At 41.3% G+C, this 25,145-nt stretch overlaps 1 protein-coding gene across 1 annotated transcript in view; it reads right to left on the bottom strand.

The window, feature by feature from the left end:
* The window catches only part of maml3 (mastermind-like transcriptional coactivator 3), a 505,475-nt gene extending 480,610 nt beyond the window's left edge, over positions 1-24,865 (bottom strand). Inside the window, exon 1 of the mRNA XM_059965173.1 lies at positions 24,708-24,865. Within this exon, the coding sequence (XP_059821156.1) occupies positions 24,708-24,728 (21 nt within the window). The 5' untranslated portion in view covers positions 24,729-24,865. The remainder of the gene's footprint in view (positions 1-24,707) is intronic.
* Positions 24,866-25,145: the final 280 nt, after the last annotated feature.

Here is a 25,145-nt window from a genome sequence, read left to right as displayed (position 1 = left end):
AAGCAGATGGCAGGGTCGGGGAGCTAGGGTATCAGAACATACCAAGGATACAAGTATAACTAAACAGGGAATGTTACCAAAGGGTTTAGATTAATACAATTATAACAGATGAAAAATCTTAGCTTAACAAACAATAGAATCTGACAATAAAAGACGATTAAATACAAAGATAGGGTCAAGACAATAAGGGTTGAGAAACCAGAGGGGATACGTTAATATTGGAGTCAACTGGTAGAAAATACCATATAGAAATGGAAACATGTTAACCACACTCACTGTAAATCTGGACAACAAATCTTCAACACTCTAAAGAGAAAGATAAGGTTTAATTGAAAAATTAACAACCGGCAGGCAAAAATGAGGGCTGAAACCTAGATATAGGATTACAAATTAAACAAAGCAGGGGGAAAACAGAGCAACAAATCTATCTAGATTAGGGTGAAAGCACTTGAGAACAAAAAAAATTACAAGATAGATACTAAAACATGGCTGGAGCTGGAGATACAGCATTAAGAAGAAAGAAAACTGACAAATATGTACAAGAGTTTGAACTAAATGTGGGAAGAAACTTTGATGTCAAGCAGGCTGACTTTTAAAAGAGGAGATAACAGGCAGTCCCAGTTTGACTTAATATTCAAGGATACACAATCTATCGAAAGGACAGCAGGATGAAGAGGAGGAGGAGAGGATCTGCTGGTAAAAAATAACGTCAAATCTTTAGAAAGAAGTGACATAGGATCGGAAGGGGTAAAACCCTTGTGGGTAGAGTTAAGAAATTGCAAGGGTAGGAAGGCGCTGCAAGGAGTTATATACAGACCTCCAAACAGTAGGCAGGATGTGGTGCACAGATAAAAGCATGTCGAAAAGGCAATGTTACATTAATCATAGGGGATTTCAATATGCAGATAGATTGGGAAAACCAAGTTGACGCTGAATCACAAGACAGAGAATCTGTAAATGCCTCCCAGATGACTTTTTGAGCAGCTGCTGGTTGAGCCCACCAGGGGGTATGGACTCTGGATTGGCTGTTGTGTAATGAATCAGATATAATTGGGGAGCTTAAGGTAAAGGAACTCTTAAGAAACAGTGATCATAATATGATAGAATTTACCCTGCAGTTTCAGCTGATTGGCAGGAGGGCAAGAGTGGCAATAATGGGATCCTTTTCGGATTGGCTGCCGGTGACTAGTTGTGTTCTACAGGGCTCCATGTTGGTACTGCTTTTTTTACATTGTTTGTTAATGATTTGGATGATGAAATTGATGGCTCTGTGACCAAGTTTTTGGATGATACAAAGATAGGTGGAGAGGTAGGTAATGTTGAGGAAGCAGAGAGGCTGCAAAAGGACTTAGATGAGGAGACTGGGCAAAGAGTTGGCAGATGGAATATAATGTCAGGTAGTGTATTGTCATGCACTTTGGTAGAAGAAATTAAATCATAGAATATTTAATAAACAAGGAGAAGATTCAAAAGTCCAATGCGCAAAGGGATTTGGGAGTCATCGTGTAGGACTCCCTGAAGGTTAATTTGCAGGTGGAATCGGTGATGAGGAAGGTAAATGCAGTTTAGCATTCATTTTGAGAGAACTTGAGTATAAAAGCAGGATGTAGTGCTGAGGCTGTAGAAGGTACTGGTGAGGCCTCACTTGGAGTTTTGGACCCCTTATTTAAGAAGGGATGTGCTGATATCAGAGGGGTTTTAAGAGGAGGCTCATTAGAATGATTCTGGGAATGAAAGGGTTATCGTATGAGCAGTGATTGAAGGCTCTGGGCTTGTATTCACTGGAATTTAGAAGAATGAGGAAGATTTCATTGATACTTAGCAAATGTTGAAAAGCCTAGATAGAGCTGATGTGAAGAAGGTATTTCTTTTGGTGGGTCAAGTCTAAAGGAAAGAGCACAGCCTCAAAATATTGAAATGTTCCATTTAGAATTGAGCTAAGGAGGAACTACTTTAGCCAGAGTGTGGTGAATCTGTGGAATTCGTTGTCACAGGTAGCTGTGCAGGCCTGGTCACTGGGTGATTGTAAGGTGGAAGTTGATAGGCTTTTGATTAGTCAGGACATGAAGGGATACAGGGAGAAGGCAGGAGACTGGGGTTGTGAGGGAAATGGGTCGGCCTCAATGGGTCAAATGACCTAATGTCTTATGTCCTATTACTTTTTGGCCAACACCTTGTCTGAGAAATTGAAAAGGAAAAGTGATTAATCATTGCAGCATCTAAATAGTTTTCCACAATTACTGTTTAGCAAGGCAAAGATAAAAGAAATTCATTGATCCATTATTAATGATGAACAACATTCAGCAAATTGCAGGGCATGAAATAACTGCATGTCAGAAGTCACGCCACATGGTACACCTAGTTCTTCAAAAGGTCTTTACACCTCCAGTAGACCAGTGCTTCCCCTTTTCAAGAATAAATTCTTAACGTCAGTAACTATCTACATGTATGTACAATGTAAAAGTTACTAAATATTTACAAATACAGAGTCAATGACTATCGATTTAACTAATCATCAATTGCAAACTCATTTAACTCTGACTAATATATTTGCAGGGTTCTGTAGTAGCTATAATCGTACATAATTTTGAAATGTTCCCAATATCACAACTCCGAAGTAAATAATTCTAAATTAAATTTTGTTTAATGTTGCCATCTTTCTGCTTTCTTGCACATGCTCTTTCACTTCACAGTTCTCACTTGGGCTCTGCATTGCATCTTACATTTTCTACACTACTCTTTTAAAGCAAAGAATGTCACCTCTGACCTTCCCACTCTAGATGGTTTCCATCAAATGCAACTCAACTACGTTGACTCTTAACCTTGGCTAAGTGTATCAAGCTGAAATCAGTACATTCAGGCTTAAAGTAACATTGTCAGACCATGGAAATAGCAATAAAATCCTTCCCCTTGGCATTCAGCTCAACATCAGACTGGTCTTAACGTTCTAGTGTACCAGCTGTCATGCTTCATGTACAAACGTCCTGGTGTCTAGTTCCAAACTGGTTGCTAAGGACTTGGAATTCTCCTTATGCTTGAAAGAAGCAATATTACTGCCTCTGCTGCACTGTTGACTCAAACAACTTCAAAAGATTGAACATCACTCCAAAAAAATCTCACTCTGATCTGAATTTCTGGCTCTGGTTGCCTCTGCAGACATTACAACCGTGACCTGTTCTACCCAAGTATCTGAGTACTGCAGGACATGCTGCCTCCCAGTGTAGTGAACACATCCACAGCTATTTCTGGTAAGCTGTCAAATAGTCAACACCACAAATTTCCATATCCCAGAAAGAAAAGGTATAATAAGTTCCCAGCATGCAGCTCAACTTCATATCTGGGAATACCACTTTTTTATTCCAGTTCTTGGCTCCACAGTATTGGACCTTTCAGCAGCTTCTGGTATACACAGCCATTACATGCACTAATCCAACTTCTTTCCTCCACTAGAGGAAACCTTGCACTTATTAATTCTCTCACCATATCATCCAGGTCATCCACTCCTCTCCAGCTGGGCACTCCTGAGACTGCTCTGTACAAATCACAGTGTATTGCTACCTGTACCTCACCACCATACTATCACCTGTTGAAAGAGTCACGAGTTTTCACCTCCCCAGGCACACCAGTCCTTGCCTGACCAGATAGTAGAACAGTGACTACTGTTTATCTGTGGTAACCTTACTAGAGAAGGAGCCGTTACCTCTTGCTTTCTCATCATCTTTAGGCCCCACCCAACTGACCAGTCGACTTCCCCATCCAATTCTGTAATCCTTTGCAACAGCTTCCATGACTCAAAATTGTACAGCACAGGAACAGGCCCTACGGCCCACAATGTTGCATCAGACTAAAATAATTGGTAATTAAATGATTAATTACTTAGTTTGGTCCCTTCCTCCTGCACAATGTCCATATCTTTCCACTCTCTGCACATTCATGTCCTATCTAGAAATCTCCTAACTGCCTCAATCGTATTTGTCTCCACTATCATCCTGGCAGCATATTCCAGGCATCCAGTACACTGTGTAAACAAGCTCACCTCCTTCAAACATACCCCCTCTCACCTTAAATGTATGTCCTCTGGTATTAGGCATTTCAATTCTGGGAGAAAGATGCTGGCAGTTTATAAGATTATGACAGGCTGTATGCCTCTCAAACCGTTGAGCTTGTATCAGGTCTCCCCTTAGCCTCCACGTACCAGAGAAAACAACCCAAGTTTGTCAGGCCTCTCCTCATAACGCAAGCCCACTAATCCGGCGAGTGGTGTCGTAAAGTGTAGCTTCTCTAAAGCCTCTACATCTTTCCTGTAATGGGTGCAAGCAGATTTGCATGCAATACACCAGATGCAGCCTGACTGGAATTTTATAAAACTGCAACGGAACTTCTTGAACTCAGTGCCTGCACTAATGAAAGGTAAGCATGCCATACACCTTCTTTACCACCATATTAACCTGCGTAGCCACTGTCAGGACTTGGATCCCAAGACCCCTCTGTAATCAACACTGTTGAGAGTCTTGTCATTAACAGTGTACTCTCTCTACATTTACATTTGTCTCAGTCCAATGTTGACTGTAGCTATAAGGTTCTGGCTCATCATTGTGTTGGTAACTGTGCCCATCTGTATCCATTCTCTCTCTCATTAGACAAGTTTACTCTTGCTTGGCCAAAAGATGCTCAAGACTCTTTTCATGACTCATTTTACCCTATTACTGACCGGTTTGCAGAAATGTCAGTGAGTACATTGATCCTGACATCTTCAATTGATCTGGAAGCTACTAATGCTTTGTTGATTACTATACACATGCAGAGGGAGCTAATTCCACTTAATATACATAACATTCACTCTGATTCCAGCATATGCACGGTGCCCCATTGGAAATTTTCTACAAGCCCCCCTCACATCAAAGGCAATCAGCGACTACCATCTAGGATCTCTACAACACCATCTGCTTTCAGGGACATATCCATCTGTTCCACGGATAGCACAAATGGCTGTGACAGATCATGCTTGTTCAGCTCACCAACACATCTGTCTGTGCGATTATTACTTCCTTAACCAGAAACGGTTTTATTTCACATTCTTTTGATCATTGCTTTTTACCTTCTTCAGCAACAATGTGGCATCATAGGTTCTTTTATACTGCTGCTTAATAAGTCAAGAAAACAAGGATAAAGCTTCCAATCAAACATTCTTTATCAATGGCAAACAACACTCAACTAACAGTTGAGTGGGCAGTTTTAAGGTGCTTGGAAGTAGGTACAGAGGAGAGGTCAGGGGTAAAAAATGTTTATGTAGAGAGTGGTGAGTGTGTGGAATAGCTGCTGGTGACTGTAGTGGAGGCGGGCATGATGGAGTCTTTTGAGACTCCTGGATAGGCAGATGGAGCTTAGTAAAATAGAGGGCTATGCGTAACCTTAGGTAATTTCTAAGTAAGTACATGTTCAGCGCAGCTTTGTGGGCTGTAGGTTTTCTAACAGCAGGGTTTAACACAATACTACATCAAGTCACACCTCATAGTGTACCTAATTCTATTAAAATTACCTATGTGCCCAATGGATCCCATCAGTTCATCTACCACCATGTGAACTCGAGGTGAGGGGAAGTCACTACACGTGGAAGCCATTAAAAACGGATGGCGCAGTTGTGTAGTGGTTGGCGCAATTGCTTTACAACACCAGCGATTGATGATTGGGGTTCAATTCCTGTCAATGTCTGTAAGAAATTTGTGCATTGTCGCTGTGACCACGTGGGTTTCCTTAAGGCGCTCCAGTTCCCTCCCACATTCCAAAGACGTATGGACTAGAGTTAGTGAGTTGTTGGTATGCTACGCTGGTTCCATAATTATGGCAACACTTGTGACCGAGCACAATCCCGGCTGATTTGATTTGACACAAACAATGCATTTCATAGCATGTTTTGATGAACATGTGACAAATAAAGCTAATCTTTCTCTTTATGAAAGGAATCTGTTGACCAACAGCTTGATGGGAATACGATGGAGTGAGAAGGAAGTGGGATAAGTTTAGGGAGGGCATAATATCGAATGGTGCAATTATATCACTGATGTGATTTGAAATATTACAGATCAAAAAGGTCAGAGGGTAGATTGCTAACCTGAGTCAAGGTAGCTGATCTGAGCTTTGGCAAAAGGGTTAAAAGAAATAGTGGCTGCATTTACCCTCTTGATCACAAATAAATAGTGTACACTAGATGTGATTAAGCTTGGACATGAATGTGGAAAAGCAACACTTCAAAATCATGGATGAAAATTAACCAAGCAATCATGAGGCAGAGCATATCGGAAACATTCAAGTAAATCTATACTAGTGGGGCTAACAATAGGATCATCTCTAAAATAACAATGTAAGACATATTTTGAAATTTCTAACAAACTCATAACCATAATAAAGCTTACTTTCAAGCTGCATGACTAGGACAAGACGCTGTAGTTCTGATGGCACAACAGAAGACAGATAAATATCATACAAGGACAATTTTACATGATCAGAATGAGATAAAATAAGATTGACCATCAGAAAAGGAATTCAGTGAACACACAGGATAATGTAGATCTCTAGAACTGAGAAAAAAAATGGTGCAAATATCAGATAAATATAGATCAGTACTAATCCAGGATAGTGCATGACATGGTGGATCACAAACACATTTCAGGATTGGAACAAAAGAAAGTGAGAGAAATAAATTAAACAAAATAGATACCCAGAAACTGAAAATTTGAGGTCTGAAAGCTCGAGACTAAAAAATGTCACAGAGTATCTTTGAATACATTGAGATCAAAAACCCTTGGTAGGATCAGATGTCGAGGGCCAAAACTTCGAAGGCAAAATAATGCTGGAATACAATACTGCAAAGAGGCTCAACATTTCACCCTGAGCTAGACCATTATAGTCAACCATGTGGGAGGCAATATCGTCTGTGTACAAAGCCAAACCTTGCAATAAAATCAAATGAGAAGAACCAAGTTTAATTTAAAAAGGTAATAGAGCAGAAAAGGAATGACATGATTTAGCCTCCAGCAACCATAATGGGCTTCTTTTTTGTGAGATACATCTGCAGCTACCACAGCTCTTTTCTTCGCTCTGCACCAGGTTTCTCATCAGTACATTCAGTTTGATGCAGGGCTGACATCAAGGCTGCCACTATCATTTTGTAAAACCTGCCATTGTGTCCAGATACACAAAGACTTTAATGAGGAATGGAGCTTTGGAGTCCCAGCGAATCCAAACTGAGAATAATTGCTGAGGAAACACTACATGGTAGAATTACTGAGGACACCTTGCATCACTTTGCTTGATGATAGGTTTATTGAATTTCTCCTGTATTTGAGGGCAAATGAGATCAATAACATTGAAAAAAAAACTGTGTTTATAGTCATGGTCATCATGACATTCTTCCTGGAGTTTGTCACCTTGAGGTAGGACATCAATATCTTACAATAGCTTGAAAGTATTCAGCCTGGAGTATTGGTAGTGGAAGGATTTGTCCATATGACATTGAACTAGCCCTTGGGTCCAGTGTCTGTAAACCATGACACCAGTCCCACCTGTCTACACATGCCCTATATCCCTCTATTCCCTACCTGTTTATATGCCTGTCTAAATGACACAAGTGCAGTTATCATATCTGCTTCCCTGATAGCACATATCACACTGTAAAACACAACTTGCCTCACAGGCCTCCTTTAAGTTTTCTCCCTGTCACCTTATAGCAGTGCTTGCTCCAGTATCCGAGATGTTCACTGAGGGAGAAAGGACTCCCTCTACCCAATTTTAAACACTTCTGTCCGGTGATGCATTTTGCTTGATCTCATATACTGTCAATAAAGCATTAGCTTGAATTTTCTCAAATTGCATTTGTGAACCTGTTCAGAGGTATACTGAATAGATGATCCTTGCTTCTTTCCAAGATCCTCACCATCACAAATGGTAGGCTTCAGCTAATACAGTACTGTACAACCCCAATGATATCAAGAGAAAGCTGAGAGCACTGGAAACCACTTCCCTCTGCTGGTGCTGAAGAACTGCACTTGAGAATGAGATGAGTCTCCTGCCAAACTGTCCCTGTACACTGACAATGTAGAAAATTGCCCAAATATGATCTGTTCAAAAAAGCAGGAAAAATTCCAATCCAACTAGCTAAGCCAACAATTCTCGACCTTCAATGTGATGGAAGATGTTATTAAAAGGCATTTGCTCACTACTAACCTCCTGACTGTTGTCCAGTTGGGTTTTGGCATAACCATTTGTTTCTAGATCATACCATAGCCCCACTCCAAACAGGAACCAAAGAGTTGAGATCCAAAGATGAGATAACAGTAACTATTTTTGATTCAAGGAAGTTTGGCATCAAGCAGAACTGAATAAATGGGGAACACTCCAATGCTGGGAGACATACCTCACACAAAGAAAGATGGTTCTGATTGGAGCTCAATCATTCCCATTGAGCTCCAATCAAAGCTTAAATTTGCCAAACTTTATTTAGTTATAAATGCACAGTTATTTATTTGAACTCACTGATTGTACCATAATCCATAGACACAATGCTCTCCACAGCACACAACCCTGGATAGTTTGCTCACAGTCGTACATTTTCCAATAAACCACAAAACAAACAACAAATTTCATGACATATATCAGCAATAATAACCCTGATTCGGTCTTTTGATTCGGATTTTGTCTGATAGGTCAATTCAAATATGCAGGAACACAAGAAGCAACGGAAAAGAGTGGACTCAGTCCAATACGTCAGTGTTGGGATCCTTCCCCATCATTGGATGTACATCAAGAAGGCAACATCTATCATTAAGATGCTCACCTCCCAGGCCATAGTATCTGTTCACAGCTATCATGAGGTCTAGCAGTCTGAACCCCCACACTACCAGCTTCAAGAAAGCTAATTCCCTTTAACCATTTGTCTCTTGAACCAATCTACACAACCCTAACCAATACTGCATAAGAACATAAGAAATAGGAGCAGAGTTAGGCCATCTAGCACGTCAAGTGTCCCCTGACATTCAATAAGATCATAGCTGATCTGGCCATGGACTCATCTCCACCTACCTGCCTTTTCCACATAACCCTTAATTCCCCAACTATGCAAAAATCTACACAACCTTGTGTTGGATATATTTACTGAGGTAGCCTCCACTGCTTCATTGGGCATAGAATTCCACACATTCACCAATCTCTGGGAAAGGCAGTTCCTCCTCATCTCCATCCCAAATCTACTCCCCTGAATCCTGAGGTTATTTCCCCTAGTTCTAGTCTCACCTACCAGTGGACATAATTTTCCTGCCTCTATCTTACCTATCCCTTTCATAATTTTATATGTTTCTATAGATCTCCTCTCATTCTTCTGAATTCCAGCGAGTACAGTCCCAGGTGACTCAATCTCACCTCATAGTCTAACCCTTTCACCTCTGGAATCAACCTGGTGAACCTCCTCTGCACCACCTCAAAAGCCAGTGTATCCTTCCCCAAGCAAGGAAACCAGAACTGCACACAGTACTCCAGGTGCAGCCTCACCAGCACCCTTTACGGTTGCAGCATAACCTCCCTGCTCTTAAATTCAATCCCTATAACAGTCCATTTGTCTTCCTGATAGTCTGCTGCACCTGCAAACCAACCTTTTGTGATTCATGCACAAGCACTCCCAGGTCCCTCTGCAGTTTCTTACCTGTTAAATAATAATTTGCTCTTTCATTTTTCCTTCCAAAGTGGATGACCTCGCATTTACCAACTGTCAGACCACTGCCCACTCGCTTAACCTATCTATATCTCTCTGCAGACTCTCCATATCTTCTGCACAATTTGCTTTTAATTTAGTATCATCAGCAAACTTAGATAAATTAATAATCTGGAAGAGGGGACTGAGTGTAATGTACATCGTGAACAGCAGCGTACCACTCACCACTGATTGCCAACCAGAGTAACACTCATGTATCCCAACTCTCTGCTTTCTATTAGTTAGCCAATCCTCTCTCCATGCTAATACATCAGCCCAACTCTATGCTTCCTTATCTTATGGATAAGTCTTTTATGTGGCACCTTATCGAATGCCTTCTGGAAATCCAAGTAAATAAGGTCCATCTGTTCCCCTCTATCCACTGTGCTTGTTATATCCTCAAAAGTCTCCAATAGGTTTGTCAAACAGGATCCGTCTTTGCCGAATCCATGCTGTGTCTGCCCGATCTATCCACTTCTTTCCAGATGCCTCACTATTTCTTCATTAATGATGGTTTCAAGCATTTTCCCATCTACAGATGTTAAACTAACTGGCCTACATCCTTTTCTGAACAGTGGGGTGACATTTGCTGTCGTCCAATCGGCTAGGACCTGCCCAGAGTCCAGAGAATTTTGGTGAATCATCACCATAGCTTTTATTATAACTCTTGCCATTTCTTTCAATACCCTGGGATGCATTCCATCAGCACCAGGGGACTTACCTGTCCACAAGTTTACTCAGCACTACCTCTTTAGTGATCGCTATTGTATTGAGGTCCTCACCTCCCATCACATCCGTAACATCTCTCTTTGGCATGATAGACGTGTCCACCACCGTGAAGACAGACACAAAATAGTCATTCAATGCCTTGGCCATTTCCTCATTACCCAATATCAATACTCCATTCTCGTCCTCCAAAGGACCTACATTCACTTTAGCCACCTTTTTTGCTTTATACAATTACAAAAATACTATATGTAACTATAATATTATATAGTTATTTAGCAACACCATGACAACCTTGCACTTTTTCCGTTTTTCTGTTTTTTCTGTTGTAATTTTTTTTTTCTGTTGTTACGGTTAGGGTCTTTTTCTGTAGCAATTGTAAAATAGATATTTTCTTAAGAATGCTGCGTGTCTGATGCTATGAGCCTGTGACACTGCTACAAGGAAGTTTTTCATTGCACCAGTGCATTACTTGGCATTGATTAAAAAGTATTAACCTGGATCTGCAGAAAGGGGAACAAACAAATGTGCAAGAAAATCAGTTAAAATTAATCAACATTGGCAGTTCATTCCTTTTTCAAACTTCTTTTAGACAACAGATGTCCTTTCATAATGTATGCCCCATGGTTAGCTGAAGAAATGTGGTCTTCAACGGCCTAATGAACCAATGTGCAGTGTACTCACAAAAACCATATTACAAGACCAGCCCATTGGCCCCAGGGTGAGATCTCAGATATATTTAAGTCACCAAAGCTCTAATGCCTTACCAATTGGTGAAACTTCCAGTTGTCTATATTATGCCATTCTAGTTTCATGCAACACATTAACTGGTCCCTCTGCCAGTGATCCCTATATATCACTCTGGAAAAGTGCAGAAGGACGACTGGCAGAGCAACCTGACTGGCATCAGTACAATGAAGAATCAGGCTTATTATCACCGGCATGTGACATGAAATTTGTTAACTTAGCAGCAGCAGTTCAATACAATACATAATCTAGCAGAGAGAGAAAAAACATAATAATAATAAACAAGTAAATTAGATGAGATTCAACTTTATTGTGATTGTGTCAACTACAGATACAAAGCCAATGAAATGCAATTAGCATCTAACCAGAAATGCAAAGAATAGTGTTATTTACAAAATAACTGTGAATAAAAAGTGTTACAGCACACAAATATATAAGTACTGAGACAGTACAATATGGGTACAATACTGCTTAGTGCTGTGACGTGAGGTTCAGCAGGGTCACAGCCTCAGGGAAGAAACTCTCCCGGAGGCTCCTGTAGCACCTACCGGGTGGGAGGAGAGTAAAAAGTCCATGGTCAGGGTGAGATGCATCCCTGATAATGCTTTTCGCCCTGCCCAGGCAGCATTTATGGTAGATGTTCTCAATGGTGAGCAATTGGGTGCCGATAATCCGCTGGGCAGCTTTCACCACATGCTGGAGTGCTTTGCAGTCCGATACAGGACAATTGCCATACCACACTGAGATGCAGTTGGTGAGTATGCTCTCAATGGTACAGCAGTAACAGTCCATCAGTATCCTGGGACAGAGGTGAGCTTTCTTGATGCTCTGCAGGAAATAAAGGCACTGTTACGCCTTTTTGATCAGGATGGAGGGGTTCAGGGACCAGGTGAGATCATCGGAAATATGGACACCAAGGAATTTGAAGCTTGGTACACACTCCACTACAGCTCCGTTAATGTAAATGGGGACATGAGTGTGGTTCCTAGCGTGTCTGAAGTCTACAATGATCTTCTCGGTCTTCTGGGTGTTAAGGGCCAGGTTGTTGTTGGCACACCACGCGGCCAGGTGCTGGACCTCGTCCCTGTAGGCCGTCTCGTCATCCCCTCTGATCAGGCCAACCACCGTGATGTCGTCTGTGAACTTGATTATGGAATTACATATATTGAATAGATTTTTTAAACATGTGCAAAAACAGAAATACTGTATATTAAAAAAAGTGAGGTAGCGTCCAAAGCTTCAAAGTCCATTTAGGAATCGGATGGCAGAGGGGAAGAAGCTGTTCCTGAATCACTGAGTGTGTGCCTTCAGGCTTCTGTACCTCCTACCTGATGGTAACAGTGAGAAAAGGGCATGCCCTGGGTGCTGGAGGTCCTTAATAATGGATGCTGCCTTTCAGAGACACCACTCCCTAAAGAACATAAGTTATCATTTGTGATGAGAAATTTCCTTTTTAGTTAAAATGGTGTAGGTTTTGCAAATAAAAATGGCTGAGGCATTTTATGTTTAAGAAAAACCATAACAACTCATTTATTGTACTACAAAAACTGAACACAAAGAGCAGTGAAAGTACTTTACGTAATTATGTCATCACATCAGACCAACTTCTTAAAGTGAACCCAAACTCAATGTCAGTGGCTGTGAATCAAGTACTTTTCAACCAATTACATTACTCCACACAGCTCCCCCCACCCCCATTCATCTGGTCAATCCATCGCTCAGGAACCTCAAAAGGTTCCAATGGTGCCTGAACATGACAGTTTTGGCCCACTGGCAATCCACACAGGTTGCAGTCCAATCACGCACGTCCTTTCAAAGGCCGTGCCACACAATTTCTGCGAGGCCTTCTGGCCCTGATGCAGGAGGCCATGTATGGAGTCAAAAACAGTCGGTCTCCAGTCTGTGCGCACGATGGGGTGAGGGTGACCGGTTAAGACATCACACAGGAGACAAACTCCAGTTTCTCTGAACTTCATGTCAACTGTCTACAGGATCGTGGCTGCTGTTCAGTAAGCCTGGTGCTCTGGGTCATCAGCTTGGCTGGCTGCCATGCTGACTAAGTCAACCCCTGTGTGTATGGCCTCAGTGGATGGCTGTGAGTTGCTATCAGCCACAGCATTATTTTTCCTCTTGATGTGTTGTGCACTCGGATATGTAGGTCTGGTGCTGCTGCTGCAGACCAAGGATTTGATATTTTGACCATGGCATGCATGAGGGGTTTGTGGTCAACCAACACTCTGGAACAAAAGAAAACAAGAAATGGTGGACAGCCAGATGGAGACCAAGCAGCTCACGGTCAAAACTGCAGTACACCCTTTTGGGGGGACAGAGCTGCTGGCTGAACAAGGCGAGCAGCTGGCACACGCCTGCAACCAACTCTTATGCATAGCACCCACAGCACAGTCTGTAGCCTCAGTAGTAATGGCTACAGGTGCGCCAGTAGGGTCACAATGGAAAGAGCTGGTTTGGTATCATCAAATGCACTGGCCATGTCTGCTGACCAGTCAAGCACATGATTTGGGGCAGTGCCTTTAAGCACACTATACCAAGGAAGCACAAGGTCAGCAGCTCAGATTGAAGTGGTGATAGAAATTCACCATGCCTAACAGCTCCGATAGATCTTTTAGTAGTGCAGGGTGGTGGGAAATCCATTAATAGCAGCTAATGTTGATGTAAGGCATTTCGCACCTTCTGCAGGGAAGCAATAGCCAAGAAAGTCGATGGTTAGCAACCCAAACTAGCACTTAGCAGGGTTAATGATCAATCTGTGTTGGCTTAAGAGCTTGAAAAGTGTGCAGCGATGGGATACGTGTTCAGATTTGGATGCACTGCCAACAAGTATGTCACCCAGGTAAACAAAAACAAAGTCTGAGTCTTTCAATACAGAGTCCATCAAACATTGGTTAAAGTCTGTGCTGCGATTGTCAGCCCAGCTGGCATGCACAGAAACTAGGTGGTCAAATGGGGTTATCACAGCCGTTTTGGGTATCTCTTCCAAGCACACAGCACCTGATGGAAGTCCTTAACTAGATCAATCCAGGGAAAAAATACTTTCTGACTAAACATGCTGGATGTGTGGGACCAGGTAACAATTAGGGGTGGCGGCCTCGTTAGGGAGTTGATAGCCACCACATGGGCAGCAACTACCAGTGAATTTAGGGACTATATGGAGAGGCAAAGCCCAGGGGCTATTCAACTGGTGTACAATACCAAGTCTCTCCATATTGGCAAACTCAGCCTTTGCAGTTGCCAGCTTTCCTGGGTCCAGTCTAGGCACATGCCAATTGTAGAATTGTGGTGCTTGAGCCCACATTTTGTCACTGTAGTGGAGAACCGAGCAGTTGGTCTGGAAATTCGTCCAACAATTGAGCGAGCTCACATGCAGTGGGGCATGCTCAGGGTCGTTGTGGGGTCCTTGACATCTACAAGCTGGCACTTTTTAAGACCAACACACAGGAAATCTTCACCAATCAGAGGTCTAGCCACTTTAGCCAAGACGAAGACCCATGTGCAACGTCGCCCGTTGTATCCTGTAATCTCTTTCAGGGATCATAACCCCCAGTTTGCAGTCTAAGTAATCACATTAAGCCCTCAATTATTGGGCAATCTCGAGTTCACTAGCTCCCGTTCATCTACTCAGGACTTTTTTCCCCTCAATTGTGAATCAAAGCAAAGAATTTTCAGTTGAGGTACAAATATCAAGATAGAGATTATGAGGAGATGCCAATGGGTGTGCCCAGCCGAGTAAACAATTAAAAAGAGCATTTCCTTCTTAAAGTGGAGATTGGGAGCAGATACAAGGTCAGAAGGGAGATAGCCCAATGAAGAGCTCAGCTAGGCTGGTCCTATGTTTAGAACCTCTCATTCTTACTACTCAACACTGTCAGAAAATTGTCACAGGATTCTTCATTGGGACAACTTTAAAATGCTTCACCGATTTCATAACTTTATCTGACAAGTACTGGAGTTCTGTATCTGCATTATGTCAGCTGAGTTTGCCCAGCTGCTCTGTATATGGGACTCATGAAACACCCCATTACATCTCCCCCCTGGACAGGGAAATACTGCTAATAATAGCAATACACAGTGAACAACCTGATGAGGGACTTAAAAAAAAATGCAATTATGGATCATGTGCACAAAAGACAAAAAATACCAGCTCTTTACAATCAATTTCATTATTGGGATTCAACCATTTTTACATTAGATGGGGTGACAAACTGAGCACGTTGAGGAACCAAGACAAGTTTGCAATTGAAGATTCAAAATTCTGTTCTTCCAAAAGATTGTTCTGAATTGGGTCATTTTCAATTATGTACCTTATTGAAAACTACAAAGAGATCATTAGGATTATCTTAGCATTGTACTTACGCACTTCCCTAACCCTCAGTCAAACTGCCTTCTGTGAACCAGAAGTACTTAACTGCATCCTCCACTGGAGGGAAGTTGTTGCAAGATATTTTTCCTGTGATTAGCTCAGGACTTCTCTGAAAATATTGAAAATTAAAAGTTATGCAGGTTACTGAGCAGCAAGCAGCTTAGCATTCTTGCATTCATTTATCGAGCAGAGCAAGAACTCGGACGTCATCTTACGACTATAAAATGTGTAAGTGAGACGATATTTGTAGCAGTGTGTGCTATTTGCCCAGCTAAGGAAGGATGTGATTAAGCTAAAAGGGTGTAGAAAAGATTAATGAGGATGGTACTGCGAGTGGAGGGCCTGAGTTATGAGGTGAGATGAGAAGGTCTGGGACTTTTTTCCATGGAGTGTACGAGGCTATGGGGTAACCTTTTAGAAGGAGATATAAAGCCTTAAGGGCACAGCTAAGGCGAATGGTCTAGACTAGATGGAAAAGACTTATCAATACACACATAACTCTGGAGGAAGTCAGCAAGCCAGGCAGCATCTAGGAAAAGAGTATAGTTGATGCTTCGGGCTGAAACCCTTTGGCAGGACCTAAAACATTGACTGTACTCTTTTCCTAGATCATAGGTGTCAAACTCAAGGCCCGCGGGCCATATCCGGCCCGGCGTACAATTATATCCGGCCCGTGAGATCATTTTAGATAGATCTATTATTTTAATTATTAATGGCCCGGCGATATGAAGCCGATGATTGTAAATTAATACCAATCATAAAAATAATGCTTGCTCAGCAGTCTTCTTCTTAAGAAATGGAATTTGTGAAGTGAAACACTTTGTAGTTATAGCAGAGACTGAGACACATGAGAACAGGCTGAAAAAGCGGAGGCAATGAAAGCTGCGTTCGCACGCGCCCGACTGATCCGGCCCGCATGAAGCTGCATTTTGCCCAATCCGGCCCATGACCTAAAATGAGTTTGACACCCCTGTCCTAGATGCTACCCGGCCTGCAGCGTTCCTCCGGCATTTTGTGTGTGTTGCTAGGATTTCCAGCATCTGCAGATTTTCTCTTGTTTGGCAAAGATATATGGTGGTCAGCTATGATTTAAGGAGGACCCGTGGTCAACTTTTCCCAGGTAAGGGTGGTGGGTATGTGGATGAGCAGTCAAAGGAAGAAGTAGTGGCAGGTATAATTTTAACATTTAAACGGCATTTAGACTGGTAGATAGATAAGAAAGGTTTAGAGGTATATAGACAGATGGGACTTGGTTGACCAAAGGGCATGTTTGCATGCTCTGTGACACTATGACTCTAAACTGACCTCAGACAAAAGTGAACCTCTTCATTTACCCTTGTCCTAAGAAATACCTCCTTTACTTCTAGAGCGTGAGATTAAAAAAAAGTCCACTGCTGTAGACTGATGACATAGCCTCATATCCTCATGTGTTTGGGAAACATTTTCAACATAAGATTATTTCATCAAAAAGCAAAAAAATAAAAGAGGCTCAGATGCTTGAAATGTGAAGGAAAAATAAACAAAAACGCTGGAAATACTCAGTAGGTCGGGAGATCAGGAGATGCAACTTGATCCACTGAATATTTTGTTACAGTTTTGTAACCTATGCAAATTTTCATCGATACCTATAAAATCTGTTTTGGCAGTGATGAGGGATAACTGTCAGTCAGGACAAATGACTGTGTGCATGGAAGAAATGGTGGGGGGTGTATTGGGTAAAAGTCAAAGAACATTTTGGGACATTTAAACAAGGATCATGTCCAATAATCGAATAAATGTAGACACAAGAGACTCTGCAGATGGTGCAAATCTTCAGCAACACACAAAATAGTTTCACTCCACGCGGCCCTTGTATCTTCTAGACAAAGCTTTAAATCTCTGCCCCCAGTCTTTGAACTTTCTGCTAATTGGAACAGCTACCCTTTAAGCGATCATGATCTGGTAGAAATCTATAAAATCATCTTTCAACCTTTGTTCCGAGGAGAACATATTCAGCCCCTCATCTTTGAGTTGATCCTCCATCCTTGTGGGAAACCTTTTCCATGCCATTTATTGGACCATTGTATGCTTCCTAAATGAAATTACCATTATATCATAAGCTTTTCCACTTAAAGAATACTTTATGTCACTGAAGTGTATTGCTGACAGTAACATCATGCCCAGTTCATAGACACTGTTTGTTAAAGTTAGTGTTCTGATGTTTGGTGATCAGAGTGCTTGTTATCTAACCAGTGTATGAATTGATTTTGAGCATTACAAACATTTTGAACTCTAAATTTACAACAGGAGTGCTTCTAAATTCAATGATGATTACTAAAACCAAGTTCCATTCCATAGATCGTATACTGTAGAGTATTAAAGTAATAAATATTCAGGCAATGTGATCATCTAGAAGTTAGTCTTTCACTTGCATTTGGTTTGGATGCACCTCACTAGTGTACTGCTCTGGCTGGAGTTAATGATAAAAGTAACCATTGATTCTAAATCTATATTGATTAGATGCTTCTATAACAATTTCATGTTTTAATCATCTATTTCTAACAAGATGCAAAAGAACATTAGACTAGAACCACACCCCACCATGAATCAGCACCTGTTTGAGATGGTAGAAAATGTGGAGAGAAAGAAGCAGAATGGGATTAGTGGCAATCCTCAAATGCCCTTGAGCAGGATCATAAATACGAGGTAAATGTGCAAGAAAAAAGGATTTCTGTCGAATCACACCGAATATACAGCAGACACACAGACCTGCAGATGCTACTACCTGGAGTGAAGACCAACCTGCTGGAGGAACTTAGCTGGCCAGGTAGCATCCCCGGAAGAAAATAGACTGGCATCATTTCAGATCAAGACCCTTCATCTGGACAGGGATTCATGGCAATCTGCTGGAGTTGGCTGACTGAGTGAAAATACCTTTACAGGGTCAAACATAAAAGAAAATACAAAAATACAGCAGTAAAGTGCAAGCACAAAGTCTGTTAATGTAAGATACTTAACACATCGCTTAGAAATTCATTCCTTACACCACCAATATATAGGTGCATCATATTAGATCATGGATTGAGGGTGAAACAGCAGGGCAAATAAAGCTGCCTTTAAGAGTATATAGTGAATCCTAGACTACATTCAGGTACGGGCTGCAAAGCAGCACACAACATTCATGCTACGAAAATACAGGCAACAGGCATCTCCAACAGGAGTCTAACTGGTGCCTCTATATCCTCAGGAGGCTAAAGAAATTCAGCACATCTCCATTGACCCTCTTCAGGTACACCATAGCAGACGTCGTATCCAGATACATCATGGCTAGGTATGGCAGCTGCTCTGCCCCAAACTGCAGAAGGTTGTGGACACAACTCAGCATTTTACCGGAACCAAACTCCTCTCTGTGGACTCTGCTTACACTTCTTCCCGCCTCACGAAACAGCCGACAGCGTCAAAGACTCCACCACTCTGGACATATTCTCTTCTCTCCTCCATCCCCAATCGAGCAAATTATACAAAATCCTGAAAGCACATACCACTAGGTTCAAGCACAGCATCCATCTCATTCTAGTAAGACTATAAAATCAGCTCTTGAAATCACAACCTGCCTCAAGGCCTGCTCTTCCTTTCTCTGTTCTACCTCAATGTACTGATCCATATAGTCTGCATCCAAAATTAAGTTTTGCACTGTATCAATCCTCAGCAATCATCTATTCTCCCACCAAAGTTCAAAGTTCACTGTGAATTTATTATCAAAATACATATATGTCACCATATGGAACGCTAAGATTAATTTTCTAACATGTTCTCTATTAATCTACAGAATAATAAGCATAATAGAATCACTGAAAGGCTGCACCAACACCAGCACACAACCAGTGTGCAAAAAAACAACAAATTGCAAATGCGAAGAGAAAGAACTAATAATAAATAAGCAATTAATATTGCGAATCTGAGATGAGGAGTTGAAGAAAGTGGTCCGTAGGTTGTGAGAACATTTCAGTGATGGGGTAAATGAGGTTGAGTGAAGTTATCAAGAACCTGATGAATGAGGGGTATTAACTGTTACTGAACCTGGTGATACGAGTCCAGAAGCTTCTGTACCTTCTTCCTGATGGCAGCAGTGAGACAGGAGCATGTCCTGGTTGGTGGGGATCCCTGATAGAGGATGCTGCTTTCCTGTAGATGTGCTCAATGGTGTGCAGGGCTTTACCTGTGATGGACTGAACGGTGTCCACTACCCTTTTTGTAGGATTTCCTATTCAAGGGCATTGGTGTTTCCATACCAGGCTGTGATGCAGGCAGTCAATATACTCTCCACCTCACATTTGTAGAAGTTTGTCAAACTTTTGGATGTCACACTGAATACCCTGGCAGTCACCATTGATAAGATACTTGGCAAGTCTGACCACATAAATGCAGTGACAACAAGAGCAAATCAGAAGTCGAGTTTCCTGAGGTGATTAACTCACCTTCTGACACCACAATCTACAAGACACAAGCCAGGAAATACTTTCCACTTACTAGACGAACATAGTGTAAATTAATTTGGAAGGAATTTGAAATTGCCCAGGACAAAGCAGCCTGCTTGACTGCCAATACCTCAACCACCCTGGGCCTTTCCTCCATCACAAACATGCAGTGGCTCAGTGTGTATCAAAGAGAAATGGGTTCCCTCCACCAATAGCACAAAAACACATTGTAGTTACTGCTGCCAACTCCCAAACTCACAACCTCATTACCAAGAAGAACAAGGGTAGCAGCTGTGTAGGTGCACCACCTCCTGCAGATTCCCCTCCAAGACATACATCTCCCTAATGTGCAAAGATAGCGCTGGTCCTGGACACCCTACCCAAGAACACTGTTCAACTGTCATTCAGAAGGCAGCTCATCACCACCATCCCAGGGGCAATGAGGCTGAGGTAATAAATACAGGCCTTGACCAGAAGACCCAAATCTGAAAATAAATGTAAAAATCCAGGAAAATGTTTCATTTTTTTAAGCACTTTGAGAAAGCCACAATAAGAGAGCAAGTACTCTGAATCAATAAGGCTGAACTTAAAATTTACCCTGTTGCAACTGCATTGTATTCTGAAGACTGGGTGGAAAACTCAGTAGTGATGGGGCAAATGAGGTTGAGTGAAATCAAGAACCTGATGAATGAGGGGTATTAACTGTTCCTGAACCTGGTGATACGAGTCCTGAAGCTTCTGTGCCTTCTTCCTGATGGCAGCAGTGAGACAGGAGCATGTCCTGGTTGGTGGGGATCCCTGATAGTGGATGCTGCTTTCTTGTAGATGTGCTCAATGGCGTGGAGGGCTTTACCTGTGATGGACTGAACGGTGTCCACTACCGTTCAGTAGTGGATAATTTTCCTCTGAACTTAGGAATTCAAATCAATTCCCAGCAAGTTAAGCTGCTTTGCGTTCAGCATGGCTGAGCCCAGAGAGGTGACAACATCCTGGAAGGACTATGCCAAGGATGGCTGGTCCAATGGTCATTGTGACAAACAAGATACATCATGACCAAAAAATTGTACTAATTAACTGAATTAGGACTGAATAAATAGGAAAATTGGGGAGAAAATCATGAAGTGGATCATTTGTATGAATTAGTCACAAACCTTCACTAGAAGGACAATATATTCAAGAAGACAAAAAGAGGTATCTGACAGAATCTGATACAAAGGGTCCATTCGAAAAAGTGGAGCCATTACAGATTAGGAATGTTTAAAAGAAATGCACAAATGCACTGAAGCTTAACAAACAAAATTCTCCAGAGGGAAATTGCTTTGATATCAAGGTCTCTATTCATTTGCTTCAACAGATAAAACTGTATATAGAATGAGTGCCAGCTTTCTTGAAAGAAATTTTGGAGGGGACCAGCTAATAATACTCCTTATCCAAAACTCCAAAATCTGAAGCCCTCCAAAATCCGAAGTTTTTTTGAGAGCTATCATAATGGCACAAATGGAAAATTCCACAAGACACTAGCATGATTCTTGGGCGATGCACAGGTCTCTGCACATCACAGACAGTTCTGAGAAGTGACCTCACAAATGTAATGAACAAAAGTCAATAAAAATAGAAAAACACCACATAAAATGAAAAAGGAAGATCTTGATGCGTATCGAAAGAGTGGATTTATCAGTGTCAGAGTGAACACATGCTGCTTAAAGTAAAGCTGCAAAGATCTAGAAGAAGGAACTGAAAATTGAAGTGAATATTCAGCAGGCTGATAGCAAAATTTTAAGAAAAGGCACGATTAAGTTTTTAACGTGTCTGCTGATCACGAAGCAGCAGAGAAGTTTATTGATGAGTTTGCCAAGATCAATGCTGATGAAAATCCAATACCAGAACAAGTCCACAATGCTGACGGTTTTTATATCTTTATGCCTTACATTAAACCTAAAAAAGTAAAATACAAATACAGTGTACTGTAACATTTCAATCAAAACACAACATCGTAGGTGGAGACTGTGAGCCTGCCGTTGTTTGTTGTTGTTCAACAGCTGCTTCGGGTATTTTCCCGATGCTGTGTGATGCTTTTGTTACCCTGCACACATTCTATTTTCATTATACTAATGGTGTGTAATAACCTCTCCTGTTATATACGTATGTACAGACAAGTGTAAGACAAAGACTGCTTAAGTGTAGCACATAAATTCAGAGCCAGAAATGATGCTGATCCCGCCATCTCATTATATATTCCAAAATGCGTAAAAATCTGAAATCCAAAACACCCCAAGCATTTCAGATAAGGGGTTCTCAAAGTGTAGCTAGTTTAATTGGTCTTTTGCTCCTTTACGCAGGCTGGATGACCATTTTGCATGCATCTTTTTTAAAAAGATACTGCCTGACCTGCTGAATGTTCTTTCTAAATTCCAGATTTCTACCATCTCTAGTTGTTGAATTTTCTGCAACAGAGAGCAGCTTTGCTGCTTGGAGTTTAGCAGAACCAGACTGAGCTCTCTGACTCTGTGGCTCCAATTTCAATTCGACTTACAATAATTATTTTTCAGGTTCAAGTATTTAAAACCTAAAATACCTATATTTGTGTTGGGTGGGGTGGTTGATTGACAGTGTGAAAGTTTGTCTATTATTCCATGCTGAGGAATTTTGTCATTACCTGAGACCTCTGGAGATCAACTCTGTTGGATCAATCTAAAACCAGGGATGGAGTAACTCTAAATGAAATGGATTGACAATATGGCAGCTTGACTCACTTACAATTAGTAGAGTTATTTCTTCGTTTCTGAAAATGGTAAATTGAAAATCCACATGAACACACACTAATCCAGTACTGAAATCTACAGTGCCTCAGCAGAAGCATAAACTTAAGTTGCACAGCTGGTATAAGGTGAAAGATGCCCTATCACTTTTTGAAAAAGAGTGGCCAATCACCCTCCTGGCATTCTGGATAATATACAATCATCTTACAGTATTAGTTTATATCTAAAATAACCACAGGAGAGGATGTACGAGATAGGAGGCAAAATATGGGATAGAACCCTTCCTTAAAACAAACAGAACCATTATTCAATAGATGTTCTACAGGAATTGGATTTGAGTGCCAGAGTGCACCATTTCAACAAATCTTCACACACAGACAAATGCATTCACTTTATTTCAGACTAATTGCATTCAAAACATCTCAATACTTAATGGAGATCTGAGCACCCTCCAAACAATCCTGTATTAGGACTGAGCTCAAAGGATGTGGGTTCAAACTATGCACCAAGGGCTGCACACATAATGTTGGCTAAAATACGTTGATGTCTGTAACGACAGATCCTCAAGATACGGGTCCAATAAAACGTGCAGCATAAGAAACAAAATTATAAAAATGTAATACAGAGATTAAAGACGGAATAGAATAATTCTGGATGCTTATAAGTCTAGTAAGAAGCACTCACAGAATAAAACACGTTGCGTTAAGATTGAGGCAAAAAGCTCATGATAAATTAAAAACACGAATGGGACATGACACCTTGGCTAAAATAAAGACCAACTTGAAATGGAAAGATAGAAAATAAACTTAATAATATCCAATATTAAAAGCACAGAGATAATGTGCAAAGCAAATATAGTTCAACACATTCACGGGGACCAAAGCCAAATGATGTGATCACTACCGTCCCCACCCCCACCCCAAACTTTTAGCTCAAAAATATTTCCCCCGTTGTCCTCATGACACGAGAGGCCCCAGGCTTAACAATGCATGGTCGGATTGGCAATAAAACAAAACTGGACACCTTAACGAACCAGAGCGGAAACACGGGAGAGAGAGAAAAAAAGATTTTGTTTAGTTGCTGGAGGGTTGATAGGATGGAGTGTACATCGTAGAGAGCAGATACAGGAGCAGGTTTGGGATCAGAATTAAAACGTGCGATGGAATATTTATTGGAATGGGACTAAGAAAGGAGATGTAGCCACGGTATAGTGACTAGATCTAAAACCTGGTCCAGATCCTCGAACTGTAACTGAGACTATTAGCTCAGGCTGGATTTATGTTAACAATAAACCTGCAGTGAAGTAGGCAGGTACGTTCATGAATCAGTTTAGCATCAATATAGACTGATCTATGAAACCGCGAGATAGGATAGGGGTGTCGGTGAGGTATATGATACCCAAGTAGCTAAAGGATGAGAGGGAAAACAAAATCAAAAATATGGACCGGATTATCGGCATAAATTCGGACTAAATACACAAACCTCTTAGTAGCTGATCATGTGAGATTTCTTCTCCCCAGAACTATAGATTCACTCTAGAAATCAAACTTCAATTGATAAAATATGTTCCCCTTTACCTTCCTGCCTACATTGGAGGCTTTCATCAGAGAGAGAAAAAAAAAACAAGTTATGGCATAAATGTAGATTTTAATTTACTCTTTCTTTTGAATCTCAGTTTATTGACAGAGCGAGCCGAACTCTGTAAAGAGTTGGACTCAGATCCACGTCCTTCCTAGTTTTGACTTGAATTATCTACATCAATGCACAGGACGAAACTGGCTATTAAACAGTGATTTTGAACAGGGATAGGACATCGCAGTCACACAGATCCGAATGTTTGTGAGGTTGATGATGAGATCTCCCAGTAGTTTAAATCAACTGAACTAAATCAAACTTACCTCGTCAGACGTGGGTTTCATATCACTTACATAGTAGAGCTTTCTCCCTGTAAACACTCAGGTCGAGTGAAGCCAGTATTGGTATCTCAGCAGCCTCGTTGTTCTCATGATAATGAAGCTGCTCCCCATAACAAAAGCTTCTTTCTCTGTCTTGCTCCCTCTTTATAGTCACACTCATGCAGTCTTTTAGCAATACTCAAACTGCATGTGCCTATAGTTTAAATGGGGCGGGGGTGGGAGGAGGGGGCTGATCAGAGGAAACTCTGGTTTTGACTAAACTAGTACCTGCAGTGGACTGACCAGTAATCTAGATATATTTAAGTGGACTTTCTCTAGGAATAAAAAAACAAAATGTGAAATAGAGACTTTACAGGATCAGGATTTGGGTTCAACAACGAACATACTAAGGATTTCGGATGAGAAATCATAACACATTCT

This window comes from Hypanus sabinus, chromosome 3 (genome assembly GCF_030144855.1).
Source record: "Hypanus sabinus isolate sHypSab1 chromosome 3, sHypSab1.hap1, whole genome shotgun sequence".
NCBI classification, from domain to species: Eukaryota; Metazoa; Chordata; class Chondrichthyes; order Myliobatiformes; family Dasyatidae; genus Hypanus; species Hypanus sabinus.
Note: the sequence above shows the minus strand (reverse complement) of the source record. Positions and strands in the feature narration are given on the sequence as shown.